General features: G+C 48.6%; 1 protein-coding gene across 1 annotated transcript; it reads left to right on the top strand.

Annotated features, from left to right (window-relative positions):
• Positions 1-705: 705 nt before the first annotated feature.
• LOC311375699 (rho guanine nucleotide exchange factor 28-like) lies at positions 706-16724 on the top strand (the record flags this gene model as incomplete). The annotated part of the gene is made up of 21 exons (XM_084490766.1): positions 706-835; positions 1333-1419; positions 2827-2869; positions 5385-5508; positions 5840-5975; positions 6364-6419; positions 6513-6573; positions 6920-7058; positions 7359-7471; positions 7941-8081; positions 8961-9214; positions 9738-9863; positions 9983-10100; positions 10694-10948; positions 11252-11328; positions 12129-12307; positions 12851-12942; positions 13384-13569; positions 14495-14802; positions 15544-15591; positions 16091-16724. Coding segments are annotated over 21 exons (3307 nt in total), but the record flags the coding sequence as incomplete, so codon positions are not given.
• Positions 16725-18674: the final 1950 nt, after the last annotated feature.

The raw sequence follows: 18674 nt of genomic DNA, 5'->3' as shown, positions 1-18674 counted from the left end.
GGTCAGTGGTTCCCAACCTTTTTTTGACCCCCTTTTTTCCACTTGTGTAAATGTTTTCAACCCCAACACTGACTTTTGTGCATCTGCTTCCACACAAATAGTTTTTACCCAATCAACATCTGCTACTAATATCAAAGACCCGGTCAACGTAATGCTATCCCCCGTCAGTGGTTAGTAGTAGTTGAGTCACCACCGGGCAGTCACTTGTTACACACAGGACGTCTATGAGACCTGAAAAACGTTTGTTAGAATAGAACATCAAATATCTAGGTCATCAATCTCCCGTGACCCCTAATGCATATCAGGGGGCCCCAAGGTTGGGAAGCACTATCATAGGTTCAATAAGGTCATGGAGTACACATACTGTTCATACCACACACAATTGACAGCCAGTTATTTAGTAACCCTATGGTTTATTTGTAAGGGAAAAATTCAGACACACAGACACAGTATGGAATGTGTCTGATTGATTGCATTGTAGTATTTGTAGTTTAAGCTCAATTGCAATACCCGTCCCTAGATGGGATCACCACAATCCCAACTGTTATGTAACTGAAACTGAATATGTACAAATAAAAACAACAGACATTGAAAAGAAAGGGTGCCTCCGTTACGTTTCAATAGAAAGTGGACCAACATGGATAGAGAGATACGTGTTTTACCTGCACTGCCGCCAAACACACACACACCCGATTGTAAACCTGGATGTACTGTGTGGTTCAGGAGGCGTGTGACCCGGGGATCCGCCTGCGCTCCTACTCCTACTCCTCCGCTAAACTCAGCCAGCGGCCGTCCCGCGCGGCCCGGGACGGCCCTCCCCCGAGCTCCAGCCCTGGTTAGTGAGCAGGGGGGGGGGGGGGGGGGACCTCCCCTCCACCCCCACCAGCAGAGCGCCGCTCATACCCCCCCTCATCGTGCACTACGGACGCGGGGGGGGGGGGGAGAGCCCCAACAGGAGCCCACACGCGGCAGGGGTCGTCCTGGGGCTCAACGATAGCATGCGCGCCACCATCGGGATGGAGCCCTCTTTGTTTGTCTCTGGGTTTTGATTCCTAACACTAGATGAACCGTCCGTAGGCGTCCGTACAGTACAGTACGACCGACTCCTCAGAGTGTGTGTACCTGCTAACTTTGTGTTTGTACTAGTAGTTCTCCCTTAACCGCCGTCCCCTCCCCCCTCCGTACTAATTGACGGCTCAAACGAAGGCGCTAGGCTGATTGCATGCGGCGGTGTTGTGTCGGCGCTAGGGGTTCATTGTACATGCTAACCCCTCTGTAGTGGTTGTGTGTGTGTGTGTGTGTGAGCAGCCCTCTGTGAACTTTGCCCTGTAGACGGTGTGTTCCACAACTTCAGCTACAGCCGATCTCTCCTCCAAGCCCTCTCTTTGTCTAAATCTCTGTCTCTGCTTCACCCCGGTAGTAAGTACTATGTTTTTCCTCATATCCTCCTCCCGTTTTCTCCCAGTACTGCATGAGTTGCATTGCTGACCTCATTCATGTGCGTTTGTAATTATTCGTCTTTGTGTGCATGTTTGTCATAGTTTGGTGAGCAGGAATGAGTTGTGGTTTTCGCCGTGACGCGGTTGTGTGTTTGTCCTTGTGCATTCACGTGTGTGTGTGTGTGTGTGTGCGCGTGCGTGTGTGTGTGTGTGTGTGTGTGTGAGACTGTCTGGGTGTGGGTTTGGGAGTGGGTTTGGGTGTGGGTGTGGGTGTTTGTGTTGTGTGTCCGTGTGTGTGTGTGTGTGTGTGTGTGTGTGTATGTGTGGTTGTGTATGTTTCCGTGCATGTGTGCGTGTGCGTGTGAGCGTGTGTGCGTGCGTGCATATGCAGGTTATTGCTCTGGCCTCTGTTGACTGTGGTTGTCCTGTAATAAGTCTGTGGGGCCCGGTGGACTTGAGGCCCAGGAGGCAGCTCCTTGAGGGCCGACCTCCTGCAGACTGAGGACAGGTGTCTGGTAGCAGACGTCCGCTGCTGGGCCCTCTGGGGGACTCTGGCCACTCGCTGCTGTGTGAAACTATCTCGGCCCCCCTTGTGTGTGTTGACCTCAAACGGATGATTTGAATCGGGTGTTACTCTAGATGGCTAGAGAAACACTTAGACCACTTTTAATGTTATCTATGATATTCACCGTTCTGTGAGTATCTTAGATAACAGTACAACTCGTGGAAGCTGTTGGAGGTGTGAGGCAGCACTGTAGTCTGATTCAAGTCATTGGAAAACAGTAAATGACCAATGAGCTGTAGCCGGGCGGTGGTCGGTGGGCGGTGGGAGGCCCCTGTCTCTATGACGACCTGTCTTATGCTCCGTATTCGGTCTGGAGAAATGCTCGTTGGCAATGCTGTCCTTTCTTTGAACCGGACCAGACCACCTTTAAATGGTGGATGGACACACACACACACACACACACACACACACACACACACACACACACACACCCACACACACACATGTATACACACATACACACATATACACACTCACACACACACACACACACACACACACAGACACACACACACACACATGTCCTGTTCGATTTAAGGCAGAATATAGATATCAGATAATCAGATATAGTCTGAAACAGCTATAAGGAACCATACGCTGACCAGGCCAAATAGCATTATGATTAATAACTGAATTCATAACAACATTGATTTATACGATATATATGATCAATAGGACGTCAGAGGATGAATGTTTTCTTGATTTTCACTTGTTCCTTGGTATTGGTTGTTGGATATGCATTGATTTAATCCACATTGATCTGCTGAGCCCCTTTTTAAGTTAGCTGGTTTAACCTTCAAATGTCTTCATTTTGTATTCCAGAGCAGAGAGCCACCAGCCAATCAGAGCAGACCCATGAAAAAAGGTGAACCGTCTTATCGCTTACAACACTTTACTGAAATGGTACTTTATAAACCTTTGTGTAAAGCATGTGATGAATGTGTAGGCTTTATACCCAAACTGTATTCATTACCATGAAGATTGTGTCGCTGCGATAATGTAAGATCTATGAGGTTTTAGGATATAAGGTTATTTTAATGAATCAAGTGTAAGGTCATCGTTATCCTACGGTAGATCAAGAGGATGGTTTATACAACATATTCATAATCTATCACAAGACCAGTGGCCATCATCAAACAATGTCTATGGCTACCTTCATATAGTACAACTTTTATAAAATATAGTTTATTTGTTGTTATTAATCTTTATTACCACATCAATGAACTACCCTCATTAATCGTATGCAGTTTGCTTTCCTATGACCTGGCTCCAGTTATTCCAGTCCAGCAGACCGTTTTTTCTGTGCTTACCATGGTAACGATGATGTGATTTGGTAACATGAACTTTGATGTTATAAAACCCCTCATTGTCATTCCTAGACAAAGTTACCTTGTATTGAAAGGAGCCCGTTAATCTTTCGTCTTCCTGGTGTACAGTATCGTCCTGTGCTTCAGGGGATCATGCCAACTGCCTTGTGCTTTAACGTGCTGCTGTTGCTCTTTAGACGGCGCTATAGCTCTGTGGCGCCCTCTAGTGGCCCGTCATGCTGTCTTCATTGTCCAGTCTTTTGTCTTTTCTTTTACACTTTTGGGACGCTTAAGGTCACCCAGAATTGATGAAGTGATTTGGATTATTTATTTTTATTACATTTGTATTAACCTAACCCTAGTTTCATTAGTGGTACTCTTCTAAAAATGTTATGAAGATAAAAACAATCAAGTATTTACCTTTGCCTGCGCCTTAAAGAGGCAGTGTGTGATTTAGTGGCATCTAGTGGTGAGGTTGCAGATTGCTACCAACTGACCCCCCATCACCTCTACCATTCCATCGATGTAGGAGAAGCTACGATGGCCTGTACTGTTCCAAGATGATATCATTGTCTACGACAGCAAAGAGCTACCAAAAAGGAGGTTCCTTGAGAGATTTATAAATTGGATTTAGTTACTCAGTCGGTAAAACTATAGGTAATAACCTAAAACTGAGATAGTGATTATGATTGTTAATTGTCCGTATTGTAGTAGCATTTATTAATACCCATTCTCTCTAGAGCCTAATGTCCATTCTGGGCTACTGTAGAAACATGGCAGTGCAACATGGCGAGCTCCTTTGAAGAGGACCCACTCTATGTAGATATAAAGGGCTCATTCTAAGGTAACGAAACACAACCATTCTTATCCCATCGGTGTATACACTAATTAAAACATACTTATAATTTAATCTTGCCAAATCTGTTGTGCTGGATGCCACTTAATTCTACACACTGCACCTTTAAATCATCCAGAGATCCATTCCTAAATTGTTTAAAGATTCACCTCATCTGAAACCAAACCCTTATCCTAAAACCTAAAACCAAACACTAAAACCAAACCATAAAACCAAACTCTAACCTAACCCTAAAACCCATAACTAAACCCTAAAACCTAACCCTAACCCTCAACTAAAAGCTCAAACAAAACCCTAATCATCAAACCCAACCCCCGAACCGAGTCCCAATCTAACCCTAACCCTGAGACTAAAACCTGAACCTCAAAACCAAACCAAACCCTACCCCTCAAAACCAAACCCTACGACCAAACCCTAATCCCGCCTCCACTTTAGTCGTTGTATCCCGATCGCCACCTGCAGTGTCACCGTGTTTTCTCCATGTGTGTGTGTGTGTGTGTGTTTTATGTGCACGTGTGATCCCCACAGGGAGGTCAGGTTACGGGCCCCGTCGGCCGACGATGAAGGCGTCTTGGGGCTGTCACAGTCCCTTCAACATCTCACTTTATCTGAGTTTCTTAAAGAGTATGTGCCCTCACCTGGCTAACAGCCTCCCTTAACCACTAGCCCATCACTTAACCTCACGTCGAGGCTCTTGCCTGTTGCAACCTGATCTGCACATCGCCCTTCTCTCTCCGTGTCCTCGTCCCTTTCAGCTTTGCGGCTAACGTCCTCCATGAGGCAATAACCGCCGCCTCTAACGTTGTGTTCAGAGGCCCACCGTGACCTTCTGGTCTGCATGTGTCCCTGTCTCTTGTCGTTACTAACCACACGTTGACGCCACCGGGGTCAGGTTCTCAGGAGCCCGTTGCTTGTTGTTTTTCCGACCACAGGTTCCACATTCACTGGATGCACTCCCGTACTGTCGGTGGCTAACACAATGACTGTGTGTGATGAGTATTAACCGTGTCCAAGTCTCTGTGATACCTGGTACCGTAACCTTGTCCTTTTTCCAGATACTGTTGACATTTTTAACCGTGCAAGTCGTCTTCGACTCAACTAACCAAACGTACCTCTATCCAACCGCCCTGGACTTTGTGTTGTCCGGTGTGAATTGTGTGAAGGATCTCATTTATTGGAGTGTCTCATGGTCTTTGTTTCCCTTCACATGTGTGCAGAATCGAAGAGGAAGAGTTTGATAAGTACAACATCCCGTCCAAGTCGGACTCGGACAAGTACAAAGTGATCCGGACCTTCAGCTTCCTGAAGAACCGGATGACCAGCACGCGCAACAAGACCAAGGTACCCTCCACCTCCGATCACAATTAGTTTCCACCAAGGTTTCTAGATCCAAACGTATTCATTAGCGACATTAGCGCATTGCGTTACGATAAGATAGACACACTGAACATTGCCTTCGCGGTATTCATAGTTTGGTGGAGGTAGGGTTTTAGAGATGGACACATTTTCTCTGGACAGACACTTTCGACAAAACACTGCATATTTTGAATATCATGTTTCATATATCATTTATCAAATCTCGATGTTTCCTTACAGCTGTGCAGGCTTAAGAATGTGGGTCTGGGTATGCCTTCTCTGCTCACTGTATGCGTCTCTGGTTTGGCCTTTGAAGGGGAAAGCCAAGGACAGAGAGGCCAAGGAGAGGCAGCTCAACGGGCACCAGTTTGCCACTGGTTCCTGCCTGGGGCCCACCGTGTGTCTGATCTGTGAGAAGCCAGCCTCTGGACGGGACCTCCTGCACTGCTCCAGTAGGTCCCAGTCATTCCCAGACGTGCACAAACCCTCAGAAAGGACCCAGAGGGTTTCAAGCTGCTCTTAAAGGTCCTGTGACATGCCAGCAGGTGTGATGTGATTAGCCGTTACAAATGGAAATCTGCCCCTTATAACATCACAAGTGGGCGTGTCCACCTAGACGTGTGCCGGATAGATCAGTCCACCAGCCTACCCAGTGGACTGGAGCAAACGTCGCTCATCTCTCCGTCACACATCTAGGGGGACACGCCCACTTGCGATGTCATAAGGGGCAGATTTCCAAAACCGCTTGTAACGGCTGATCACACTCACACCTGGTGGCATGTCATGGGACCTTTAAAGAAATGGTACAATACGTTCCTAACGCTTATTATTCTCCTTTAGGGTGCATGTCCATGGTCCACAAAGGCTGTAAGGACTCTGTCCCTCCATGTCTGAAGGTATGATCGACATCATTTAGGCTTCCAGTGTTGGGCTTCAGTGTCCTGCTCACACAGTCAGCCTCTCACCAACCTCTCTTTCATATTACCCAGAAGCCTCAGGATAAGTATGCCGTTTCCATGGTGAAGAACAGAACAGCCTCTCTTCCACAAAGTGAGTCTAAAAGCACCGAGTTCAAAGGTCATCGGTGTTGTTGTTATGTGTTGAACGTGGCCAGCCGCCTATGAATCATTTTGTGTGTACAAATGTGTGTACAAATGGAGTGGCTATTTTCCCTGTAAAACTTTAAACGTTTTTTCACCACATCAAAGGCAACGTTAGAAACCATTTTCTGCTGTCTTATTTTGAAACATTGACATAATATCTTGCATGCTAACGTACCATTGAAAGTGAGCACAATATTTGCATTCCTGGAGCTCCGTCCAGATGAATGAAGGGCCACCAAATAGTCTGTACACACGTGGTCATGTGTTGCCTCCCCCTGCTCCCTGTCCTCCAGACTTCACCCTCAGGGACGGCCCCCCGCTGTGCGTCCACCCCAACACCATGTCCTTACCGGTCAGCAGCCCCAAGGAGAGGAGGGACGGGGCCCTGCTCTTCAGCCCACTGTCCGGGAGCTTCTCCAACACCAGCGACAGGTCAGAGGCACCATCAGAGCCCAGTAGAGACGCCACCAATGGAGGAGTTTGTGATATTTATTTGACTGTTTGTTATGTCGTATTTAGCGGTCGCTTTCATCCAAAGTGGCGTACGGGGATTTATTTGACCATCATGTCATTAATTAGCAGGTTAGGCTTCTCCCTCAAGGAAGCCTGCTGGTAGACTGCAGGTTTGAGCATTTCAGATGGCCAGCTGTAATCAAACGCGTTCTACTTCTGCGGTCTGTGTTTCATAACTTGGGTTCATACATGATTATGATCCATTTATTTGTACATCAGGCAGAGCGAAAGTTCCGAGCCAGAGACCGACAGCTGGAGGATTTTCAACCAATCGGATGAGCTCCCTCAAACCGCCGCCTCCTCCACTTCCACCGACTCCTCCATCGGAGAAGGTGAGGTCCGGGAGACCTTTGTTCTAGAAGAGTGTCTCCTCCCAGAGAACGTACCGATTCACCTGGGATCCAGCAGGCCCACTCGTTGTTTCCCGTTTAGTTACGGGGATGTTTACAGGAAAGGAAGGAGGAAAACGCATTCTTGTGAGTGGATGAAGGTCACAGAAGGGGATTTTAATCAGTGTACTCCTACAGTGGCCAGCCTACACAGTGTTGATTTGAAACTTTTACAGACACTAATTTTACAGTCAACTACGGCTTCCCGAGGTTGTGGTTGTCACCAATCGCTCGCTAAAAGATCCCCGTCTCCAGCAGCATGATTGGTGAAACCAACGTGACGATTGTAAAAAGGGGATAACCCCGTTCACCCAGCTTCGAGGTCGCCTGCAATCCGACTCAACACATGAACATACATTATGAAGGGTGACAGACTCGACGGATTCACGGTCGTGTACCTCTCCCTGTCCAGACTGCGTGGACTCGTTGGTGGGCAGCGACCTCACGGCCGGCGCGGTGGAGTTCGAGGCCGAGTCGTGGAGTCTCAGCGTGGAGCACAAGTTCTGCAAGAAGCAGGACAAGCAGGAGGTCAAGAGACAGGACGTCATCTACGGTGAGGAGAGGAACAGGATCCGCCAATTCAGGAGTGTTGCTGCACACCTAAATTAAATAATAATCATATTGTACTGATGGAGATGGCCAAGACGAAAAATATAAATGTTTGTTTTCTTTGTTCAGCGCTGAGACACCTTACATTGAGAAAAACAGAGAGAACATCAGCATTAGAGTCAGTATATCGTCATAAGTCCCTAAAAATAGTCCCATTAAAAAACAATAAAACTTAAAGTGTAATGTTAAGAGGACACTATAACATAAGAGCATCACCATAACATTAAGAGCGTACGGGGGAGAGGGGAGAGCTAGACACTAAAAGCACGTTGAGTTACGGCCTGGGCTAGGTTTAGATCCGTGTGCGGAAGGGAGAGGCAGCAGGCAAAGCGAGTCGTTTGTAAAACAAAATACATCTTCACTGAGGTGAGTACAAACGCAGTAGAAAAACCACAGAGGCAAGAAACCCGTCTCAAAAATGAACAATAATCGCAACTATGGAACCACGGTCCGGCAATATTCAACCGGAACATTTGTGAAGATACAGCGGGGGGGGTGAGGGGAGCAGAGGGATGAATAGACATGACCACAGGGGCAGAGGATTAGTCCATGGTTGTAGGGTGTGTGGTGAGGACAGCACTGTGCGTCACCTCTGCTGGGTTGAGCGTCTATGATGCTCAACAGTTCAGCATCATAGACCAAAGCCTTCAGTCCCCCTGTCCTGTGTGGTCGTGAGCACACTAGCCCAGAGCCCTCAGTCCCCCTGTCCTGTGTGGTCGTGAGCACACTAGCCCAGAGCCCTCAGTCCCCCTGTCCTGTGTGGTCGTGTGCACACTAGCCCAGAGCCCTCAGCCCTTCACGTGGTCTGTCTCCGCCCCCTCAGAGCTGATGCAGACGGAGGTCCACCACCTGCAGACGCTGCACGTCATGGCGGAGGTGTTCCGGCGCGGCGTGCGGGAGGAGGTGCAGCTGGACTCCGACGCCCAGGACCGCCTGTTCCCCGTCCTGGACCAGCTGCTCGCCCTGCACCACGCCTTCTTCTGCTCCATGAGGGAGCGGTGCCACAGCTCCGCCGCCGCCGCCCCCGAGCAAGGCAGCTACCTCATCCAGCAGATAGGGGACCTCCTTCTGCACCAGGTGAGGCGTCCACAGGGACTTTAGTGGGTATGAATAGATGGTTTTATCCAAAGTGACACCAGGAGTGAGGCTACGAATCAGGCTACAAGTAAGGTTAACGACCCCGCAGACGCTTCGACGCGGCCGTGAACCTTTATGGTCCCGCGTCGGGTTTTAGTGAGCGGACCAATCACAGCCCCTCGCGGCCGCGTCGCCCTCGACGGAAGGCTACAATGTTTGGGAGGCGCACGTCACGGCCCCTCGCGGTGGACGCAAGGAGGGTCCGCAGGGACGCAAGGGGTCCGTAAGCCCCTTGCGTTGCGTGAACGTGGGACCATAATCAGCCCTTAAGGGTGAGGTTACGAGTGAGGCTACGAGTGAGACAGACCAATCAAAGCATATAATCAAAATTGCGAGAAAAAACCTTCTCTTACTTCTAAGTCCATTATTAGTGCAGGTTAGTGACTTAGTCTTTGATAGGGGTGGGGAAAACGTATGTTGCTATGGCTGGACACATGTTAAATGACCCTTTGCGTTGCTCCAGTTCACAGAGGAGAACGCAGAGAGGATGAAGACAGTCTACGGGGAGTTCTGCAGCCACCACAACGACGCCGTCAGCTTCTTCAAGGAGCTGCAGCAGAACAACAAGAGGTTCCAGACCTTTGTTAAGGTAACTCAACAAAATGAACGAGAAAAACGTACGCAAATAAAGTGTTGTTAAAGGTTGTCATTCAACGCCAGGAAATGACATCACTAATCCATGTCTGCATTTATTGAACCTTTTTAAAGCAACAAAGCAACAACTCTCTGGTGCGGCGCAGGGAGATCCCAGAATGCATCCTGCTGGTGACCCAGAGGATCACTAAGTACCCCGTGCTGCTGGAGAGGATTCTGAAATACACGCAAGGTCAGTGACCACAGAAGGACTTCCTGTAGGACGGTTCTTACAGGAAGAATGGTGTTTGGTTTAATGGAGAGTGATCCATGGAGGACACACTGGCAGCATTCACCAGGCATGTTCACTGAGATATCTTCAACACAAACAGGTGTGATAAGGAAGCAAACGTTGAAACCAAATGCTGTGTTTCCTTGTCTAAACTATAGAGTTGTGATATAAGGAAGCAAACTGGAAACCAAATGCTGTGTTTCCTTGTCTAAACTATAGAGTTGTGATATAAGGAAGAAAATGTTGAAACCAAATGCTGTGTTTCCTTGTCTAAACTATAGGCGTTGCACAAAAGGGGTTCTCTAGTCTAGTGATTGACAACACGCATCTTGGCCACAGTGTCGATTGCAAACACAAATCTAACACAACACCTTTCAAATGGAGAGTGGAACTGAGCTGCATCTAGCTTGAAGGAGAAACCCTACTAACCGTATTCAACAAACTAGTCATAAAGTAAAGGAGGTGTATCATTTGTGATATTATGGTGGACACAGGTTTCCGCTACATTTCGTCCGTACAAGCTAAGATCCGTCCCTGCGCCTGTCCTTCCCCAGAGGCCACCCAGGAGCACGCCGACCTGCTGAAGGCCCTGGCTCAGATCCGCGAGGTCATCGCGGCCGTGGACCTGCGCGTCAGCGAGTACGAGCGGGTCCAGAGGCTACAGGAAGTGTGGAGCCGCACGGAGAACCGCAGCTCGGCCAAGCTGAAGAACGGACACATCTTCCGCAAGCAGGACATGATGCGCCCGGGGCAGGTCCTCAAACACCAGGGGCTGCTGCTGTGGAAGACCGCCACCGGGCGCCTCAAAGGTACCACCACAAAGCCTTCCTCAACGCATCGTTCCTACTGTTTCCCCACTGTTTTACTTCTCTTCTCACTGTAGTTTTTATATGTATCTATTTTACTTTCTTTCTTTTTTTCTCTTTTACTAATCTGTTAATTTATTTTTATTGTATGACAATGTTTATATGTGAAGCACTTTGAGTCTGCCTTGTGTATGAAAAGTGCTATATAAATAAAGTCGGCTTGCCTTGCCTTGCCTAAAAGGTTTCACTTCAATGAAAATAATATGTCCATCTTAATGAGGATCTTTTTTCTCCTGTCTTCCACAGATGTGATGGCGCTTCTCCTCACAGACACTCTCATCTTCCTGCAGGAGAAGGACCAGAAATATGTGTTTGCTGCTGTGGTTCGTAGTTTATTAGTTTATATATGTATATAGTAGCAGATATTACAGGGGTCTAAGTAGGACCTACCAGTATGCAAATGTCAAATGAATGATACTTCATTCTTGAACAAATTGAATGAATTTGTTCATACTTGAACAAATTCATTATTAATAATAATAATCTGATTTTAACCTGTTGCTCACACATCCAAAGGTAAATGAAAGTGACAGTGTTGTCAGCATACAAAACAGTAAGTTAGGTACTGTAATATCTTCCAATTGAATCCTGCTGTACTTACAGATAAGGTAATTCATGAACTACATCCTGATTCTTCACAAAGAATGTAACACTGTGTGTATTTGACTAAGAGCAGTCGATCACCTCCCACTACAGGAGAATACCGGTCTGGCTATTCAAACCATCCCAACCGTCTCTCCTGGCTTCACCAGAACATCCACACACTTTACTTCCTCGTACCGATTCTCCCTGACAATGGCAGTATGACACCACTTTGGTGTCCATTTTTTATCCAAAGTTTACGCGAGTCGCGTTTATCCAAAGCGACTCACCATAAGTACATTCGTCAGAAGAAAGAGAACCAATGATATATCACTGTCGGTGCAGTACGGATGTTCATAGAACCAAGTGGCAAGCACTTACAATACGCTAGGTTAACCCATTCCCCGTGTACACATTCCCCAACAAAGATAGCTAGGACAAGACGCTACACAGTACTATTTTGAAGTGCTTAGGACCTGATCCCGTGACCCCGTGACCCCCTGACCCCCCTGACCCCCCTGACCCCCCCTGACCCCCTCAGGACCAGAAGCCGTCGGTGATCTCGCTGCAGAAGCTGATCGTGCGGGAGGTGGCCAACGAGGAGCGGGGCATGTTCCTGATCAGCGCCTCGGCGGCCGGCCCGGAGATGTACGAGGTGCACGCCGCCTCCAAGGACGACCGCAACGCCTGGATGAGGCTGATCCGCGAGGCGGTGGAGAGGTGAGCGCACGGGGAGCGGCTACCGCCACCGCAGACGCCTGGCCCCGATGAGGAGTGGTGCGGAGCAACAATGTTAACACGTAGCAGTCAGCCAAGTCTGCTGCCTGATTTACTGTCTGTCTGTTTGGAATGACTGTCCATCGCTTTGGTCTGTTTTCTGTCTGATTGTCTGTCTGTCTGTCTGTCTGTCTGTCTGTTTGGACTGTCTATCGCTTTGGTCTGTTTTCTGTCTGATTGTCTGTCTGTCTGTCTGTCTGTCTGTCTGTCTGTCTGCCTGTCTGTTTGGACTGTCTATCGCTTTGGTCTGTCTGTCTGTCTGTCTGTCTGTCTGTCTGTCTGTCTGTCTGTCTGTTTGGACTGTCTATCGCTTTGGTCTGTTTTCTGTCTGTCTGTCTGTCTGTCTGTCTGTTTGGACTGTCTATCACTTTGGTCTGTTTTCTGTCTGATTGCCTGTCTGTCTGTCTGTTGGGACTGTCTTATCGTTTGGTCTGTTTTCTCTCTGTCTGCCTGTCTGCCTGTCTGTCTGTCTGTCTGTCTGTCCAGCTGTCCGGAGGAAGAGGACGACTACACCAGCGAATCAGAGGACGAGAAGCGGGCCGCAGAGGCGCGCGTTCAAAAGATACACAAACTGCAAGGTGACCCCTTAGGACCAAACCCCGTGACCTCTCCCATCACCTGACCCGGCCCGCCCTGACCCCACGCTGACCCCATACGTTCAACGTGTGACTTAGCTGTGTTTGAAATCGTTCCCTATCACGGATATAGTGCAACTACAAAGGGTGCTCGCCATTTTGTAGTGGTGTTCGAATTCTCAGTGGTTCATTTCATTCACTATATAGTGGACGATAAAATACCCACAATTTGAGCGCATTTACTGACGCAAATGACGTTTAGAAATGTTCAGCGTAGTGTCCGAATTCTCGTTATATAACTCACTATCATAAACACTACGTAGGGAATAGTGAGTGAGGGAAGAGGGAACGATCTCCCACCCAGCTCTGGTGTGACACTGACGCTGGTCCCTGGTTAAGACTGCTCACCGCTAACACGGGTCACAAACAAACACGTTCCCCCAGAGAGCCTGATGAGCCGCGACCAGCAGATCGTCTCCAGTCTGGAGGAGAAGCTGGGGATCTACGCCGAGAGCATGGCGCTCCACTGGAAGGTGGACCCGTCCCGACTGGAGTCACGCATACGGGTGCAGCCCCACGCCGACGAGGTCCCGCAGGCCGCCGTGTGGCTGGCCGCCGCGCTGCAAGAGAGTGGGTCCCTCCCTGTCTGTGTGTATCGGTCTGTCTGTCTGTCTGTGTTTGTGTCTGTCTGCTGTCTGTCTGTAGTCGGTCTGTCTGTTTGTGTCTGTCTGTGTGTCTGTAGTCTGTCTGTCTGTAGTCTGTCTGTGTCGGTCTGTCTGTCTGTCTGTAGTCTGTCTGTGTCGGTCTCTCTGTCTGTCTTTCTGTCTGTAGTCTGTCTGTTTGTGTCTTCTGTCTGTAGTCTGTCTGTCTGTGTCTGTCTGCTGTCTGTCTGTGTCTGTCTGTCTGTCAGTTGTTCCCTGACTTGTGGTCGACACAGTGTTGTCCAGAGTGCGTTACACACACACACACTCTTAATGCCACAGACATCCGGGCTGAATACGGACTGTGTACGTATTCAAAGAGGAAACATTGACACAATCGAGTCACTGATGCCAGGTGGGGGAGAGTGAATCCAGAAGGATTATGGAAATATCATCTTTTTAATATTTATTTGTTGCTGTCAAACATTCAGACCCCTTGTGTTTCCCTGGCAACATGACACCATTCTTTATTTTCATCCACTCAGTTGTGCGTCACACACATACATAACACACAATAATACACAATATTGCAAATTATAGTAGTCAGATAGATTGTATTCTGAGCAGTGTAGGAGGCATCTTTATTAAAAAATTCCAATTCAAATATAAGATAAAGTAATATCAACTTTATTAATTCCACACTGGGGACATTCACTTTTCACAGCAGCTCAAGAGTGAAAAGGAGAGAAAATAGTGATTTAGTGATAAAAACAAATACAAGTTAAAAAACGATTGATCGAAAGATCAAACGTGTTGTCCACTGCCTGGTCCTGTAACCCCACCGTACTGACCACTGTCTTTCTCTCCTCCCCCTGTCTCCCCTCCCTCCCCCGTCTCCCCCCCCCCCCCCCCAGCTGAGAAGCTGAAGACCATGCTGCAGCCGCTGGCCGTCTCCCCCTGCAGCCCGGACAGCGTGAGCGACTCCGTGTTCCCCCCCAGCCCCCTGCTCCTCTCCCCTCTCTCCCCTCTCTCCCCTCTCTCCCCCCCGCACGACGCCGGCTCCCTGTGTGAGGAGGAGGAGGAGGAGGAGGAGGAGGAGGGCGAGGGGGAGGGGAAGGAGGAGGTGGAGGGGGAGGGCGTGGCCGAGTGGGCTGACGGCGTCACGCTCAGTTTGACTCACCTGCAGAACGGACGGGGGCCCGAGGACTGCGACAGCATCAAGGTACACATGAGGACCCCCGGCCTCGCAAAGGAACGCTTCTTCATTCAGGAAGGGTGGTCTTCATTTGTGTTTATTTTGTTATTATTATTATTTATGTATTTAGATATTTATTTCGTTATTTGTATTTTCTCTATAGCATTTTGTATTCAGTCATTCCCTGCAACGGTATCAGAGTTTGAAAATGACCTAGAAATATAGATCTAAATGAGCATAGAGTGACCACGGTTCAGTCTCTCTCAGAACACAGCAAGGGGCTGCTTTTACCTTCACTGGACGTCCACCTCTGAATGTTATCATAGCAGCATCGCTCAGAGTGGACGCCAGCCGTGAACGCTGCCCTCAGCGCTTTCCCTTTCCCCGTAGACATGTGGCTGTGGATTGCTTGCATTTGGCTGAATTATTTATTTAGCAGTCAATCGGAATTAGAATTCAATCTAACGTTAATTATTGATGAGCTCATAAAAAGAACATTTCCCATAAATATAGAAGCGTTAGGGCCGGGAATTACCCTGCTGTCGTTCCATGTTGTTCTACTGTCATATTGCTGTCGCTGCCGGGGCTGACATGGATGATTTCCTCTTTGACACCTGAATCTAGCCCTCGTCAAAAGCTTACAAAAGTTTACACAAATGTGGAATGTGCTCAAATGTGTCACGTCATGAATTCACAACATCCCTTTGAGTTGTTTGCTTCCTGCGTGAGTCGCTTCAGGCCTTTGCTTGTCTCTTCTCTTCTTCGCAGGTCGCCCAGAGTGTTCAAAGCCTGACACAGTTGCTCTACAGTCTGCAGGTGATGTATTTACTTCTTAAGAAACAGTTCACCTGCAGCTTTCTTCTCTGCTCACCTCAAAGCCTGCGCCCCACGCAACACATTGTAACCCTGTTAGTAGGACCTAGTAAACACAACATAAACCCTGTATGTGTGCGTGCGTATATATATATATATATATATATATATACATATATATAGAGAGAGAGGGAGAGGGAGATAAAGAGGGAGAGAGAGGGAGAGATAGAGAGAGAGATAGAGAGAGAGATAGAGAGGGAGAGATAGAGAGGGAGAGAGAGAGAGAGAGAGAGAGAGATAGAGAGGGAGAGATAGAGAGAGAGATAGAGAGAGAGATAGAGAGGGAAGAGAGAGAGATAGAGAGGGAGAGAGATAGAGAGAGAGATAGAGACGGAGAGAGAGAGAGAGAGAGATAGAGAAACAGGCACAACTAGTAATGATTTTCTCTTTTTCCGAGCGGTATTTATACCACCATGTCCTCGTGGTGCTTTCCCCCCCCCAGGCCGTGGTGAGCATCCAGGACAGCTGCCACGAGGTCCAGAAGCTCCTCCTCTCCTCCACCTCCTCGTCCTCCTCCATCCGCGGCCAGAGACCCCCGTCCCACGCCTCCTCCTCCTCCTCCACCTCCTCCTCCTCCACCTCCACCTCCACCTCCGCCTCCGCCTCCACCACCTCCTCCTCCTCCTCCTCCTCCTCCTCCGCCGCGCGGGGCCCCTCCCTGCAGGAGCAGGAGAAGCAGCGCAACCTGGAGAAGCGGCGGGAGGAGGCGGCGGCGGCGCTGCGGCTGCAGGGGCGCCTGCGCCTGGACCGCCAGCGCTGGGAGCGGGAGTGCCAGGCGCGGGACGGCCAGCAGGGGGCGCTGGAGGCCCGGCTGGAGGAGCGGGAGCGGCGCTGCGGCCTGCAGGCGGAGAGCCTGCGGCGCGAGCGCCGGGCCCTGGAGGGCCAGCTGGAGGAGTACCAGCAGAGCCTGGAGCGGCTGCGCGACGGCCAGCGCAGCGTGGAGCGGGAGCGGCGCCGCCTGGACACGCAGCAGAGGATGCTGCGCGGCTGGAGGCACGGCCGGCAGAGGAGCCTGCCCAGCATGGGGCCCGCCCTCGTCATCCCCCTGGGGGAGAAGCAGGTGAGGGTGAAAGGGGGTGAGGGAGGGGGGGAGTCACACACACACACACACACACCAGGCATGTACACGCTGTTAAAGGTGCCATGGTCCTCCCCTCTGGGGGAGAGGCAGGTGAGGGTGAGGGGGGGAGTCACACACACACACACACACACCAGGCATGTACACGCTGTTAAAGGTGCTGTTGGTCAGATTCCAGAGTTCTGAAAAGAGTGCGGAAAAGAGCAGAAGAGAACACACATTGTTTAAACCAAACAACCGACTGATTGGTCAGAAATGAGCCGGGAGCTGGTTACAACGGACACGCTCTCACATCCGAGGCTGGTGCAGTCAACTAGAAACACACATTCTCACAGAGCATTTCACTCACTAATAGCTGACGGACGGCTAGGCCTGTTCTGAACATTTACACTCTATAGACGCTCACTTCACGATTCACGGTGCCTCGTGCAGATACAGGAGAGTATCTGAGAGAGTCTTAATCTGTGAAGGTTTGCCTGACGATACCACTTACACATCTGATCCATTCATTATGTGTCCCCGACATTACAGTGCACACTTAAGCCTTTGCACGTCTATAGCGATTCAAAGAAACAACTCAGAAAAGTTTACATTTGTGACGACAATGTGCTTATTCTACATCATGACTAATTTGCAATTCCTAATTGTACAAACTCTTCTTTGGCTTCTCTTAGAACATATTTGTATGGCTCTTCCAACTTATACCCGTTCCAGACCCCTGTTATATACCTGTCTGGGCTAGTTAAAACACACGTATTGATTCCTCTCGCCTCATTAGAAGCACACTTCTGTCTTGTAAAAATAATGATCCTGCATCTGGCCTTGGGCTTACTGGTGTCCAGGGTATGTACACAATAACAAATGTGTTATTGAATAGTTTATCCCAAAACATATCCACATCAGCGTATGCCTACTCTTTACCTTCTGGTTGTATAACTCCCTTTGTTTTTCGGAACAAATATGAATAGCTAGATTGTAAATCCTCATTGAAAGCATTTCATAAGCAATATAACTCTTTAGGTTTCAAAGTTGCAATAACTTTATATTCATATGAGACAAGAGGTAAGGGAGTTGTGTATAGATACATATTAGTATATCATTTTGTTCTATCTATAGGGCATATACATCGTGACGTCACATCGCAGTGGCCACCATCATAAATGAAGATTGGCGCTTAGGAATGTTTATGAATAATGGTGTTCATCTAAACAATGGTGGTCATTGTTTAGAAATAATTGAAAAGAGTTATGGGGAGACATTGTTGTGTTTTAAACTGCCACAGCGTATCTCATGAAAGTTTTTGATTACCCTTTTTCACAGCTTATTTATGTTTATTTACTATAGCTCCCTCGAGTCATCACAAAATGGCGGAGTAGTGGCAACATAAAATCTGAAATGGGACAAAGGCAACACTATATATCCATGGTCATTAAGGGGCAAAGCTTTTCTCACCACCCCCCAGCTCACTCTCAGACACACACACACACACACACACACACACACACACACACACACACACACACACACACACAGAAACACACAATCAAACACACACATACCCTCACACAGACACGCACACACACTCAAACACAGACACATACACTCACACAGACACACACATACACGCACACATATACAGACACACACACACACACACAGACACACACACTCACACACACATACACACACTCAAACAAACACACACACTCACAACCACACACACACACACACTCACCCAAACACATACACACACAACCACACACACACACACACACACACAAATAAAACACAGGCATACACTCTCACACACACGTGTGCGGTGCCCTGACGCCGTGCTGATGTATGTCCTATAATGGCGGGGTATTCCGCCACCATCCGTCTGGGCAGCATGGTGGTGGCCCCCCGTGCTAATAAACAGCTTAGTGATTGATGATAATTAAAGCACTGC

This window comes from Micromesistius poutassou (assembly GCF_964030765.1).
Source record: "Micromesistius poutassou genome assembly, contig: SCAFFOLD_4926, whole genome shotgun sequence".
In the NCBI taxonomy this organism is placed as follows: domain Eukaryota; kingdom Metazoa; phylum Chordata; class Actinopteri; order Gadiformes; family Gadidae; genus Micromesistius; species Micromesistius poutassou.
This window is presented reverse-complemented; position numbering and strand designations above follow the sequence as displayed.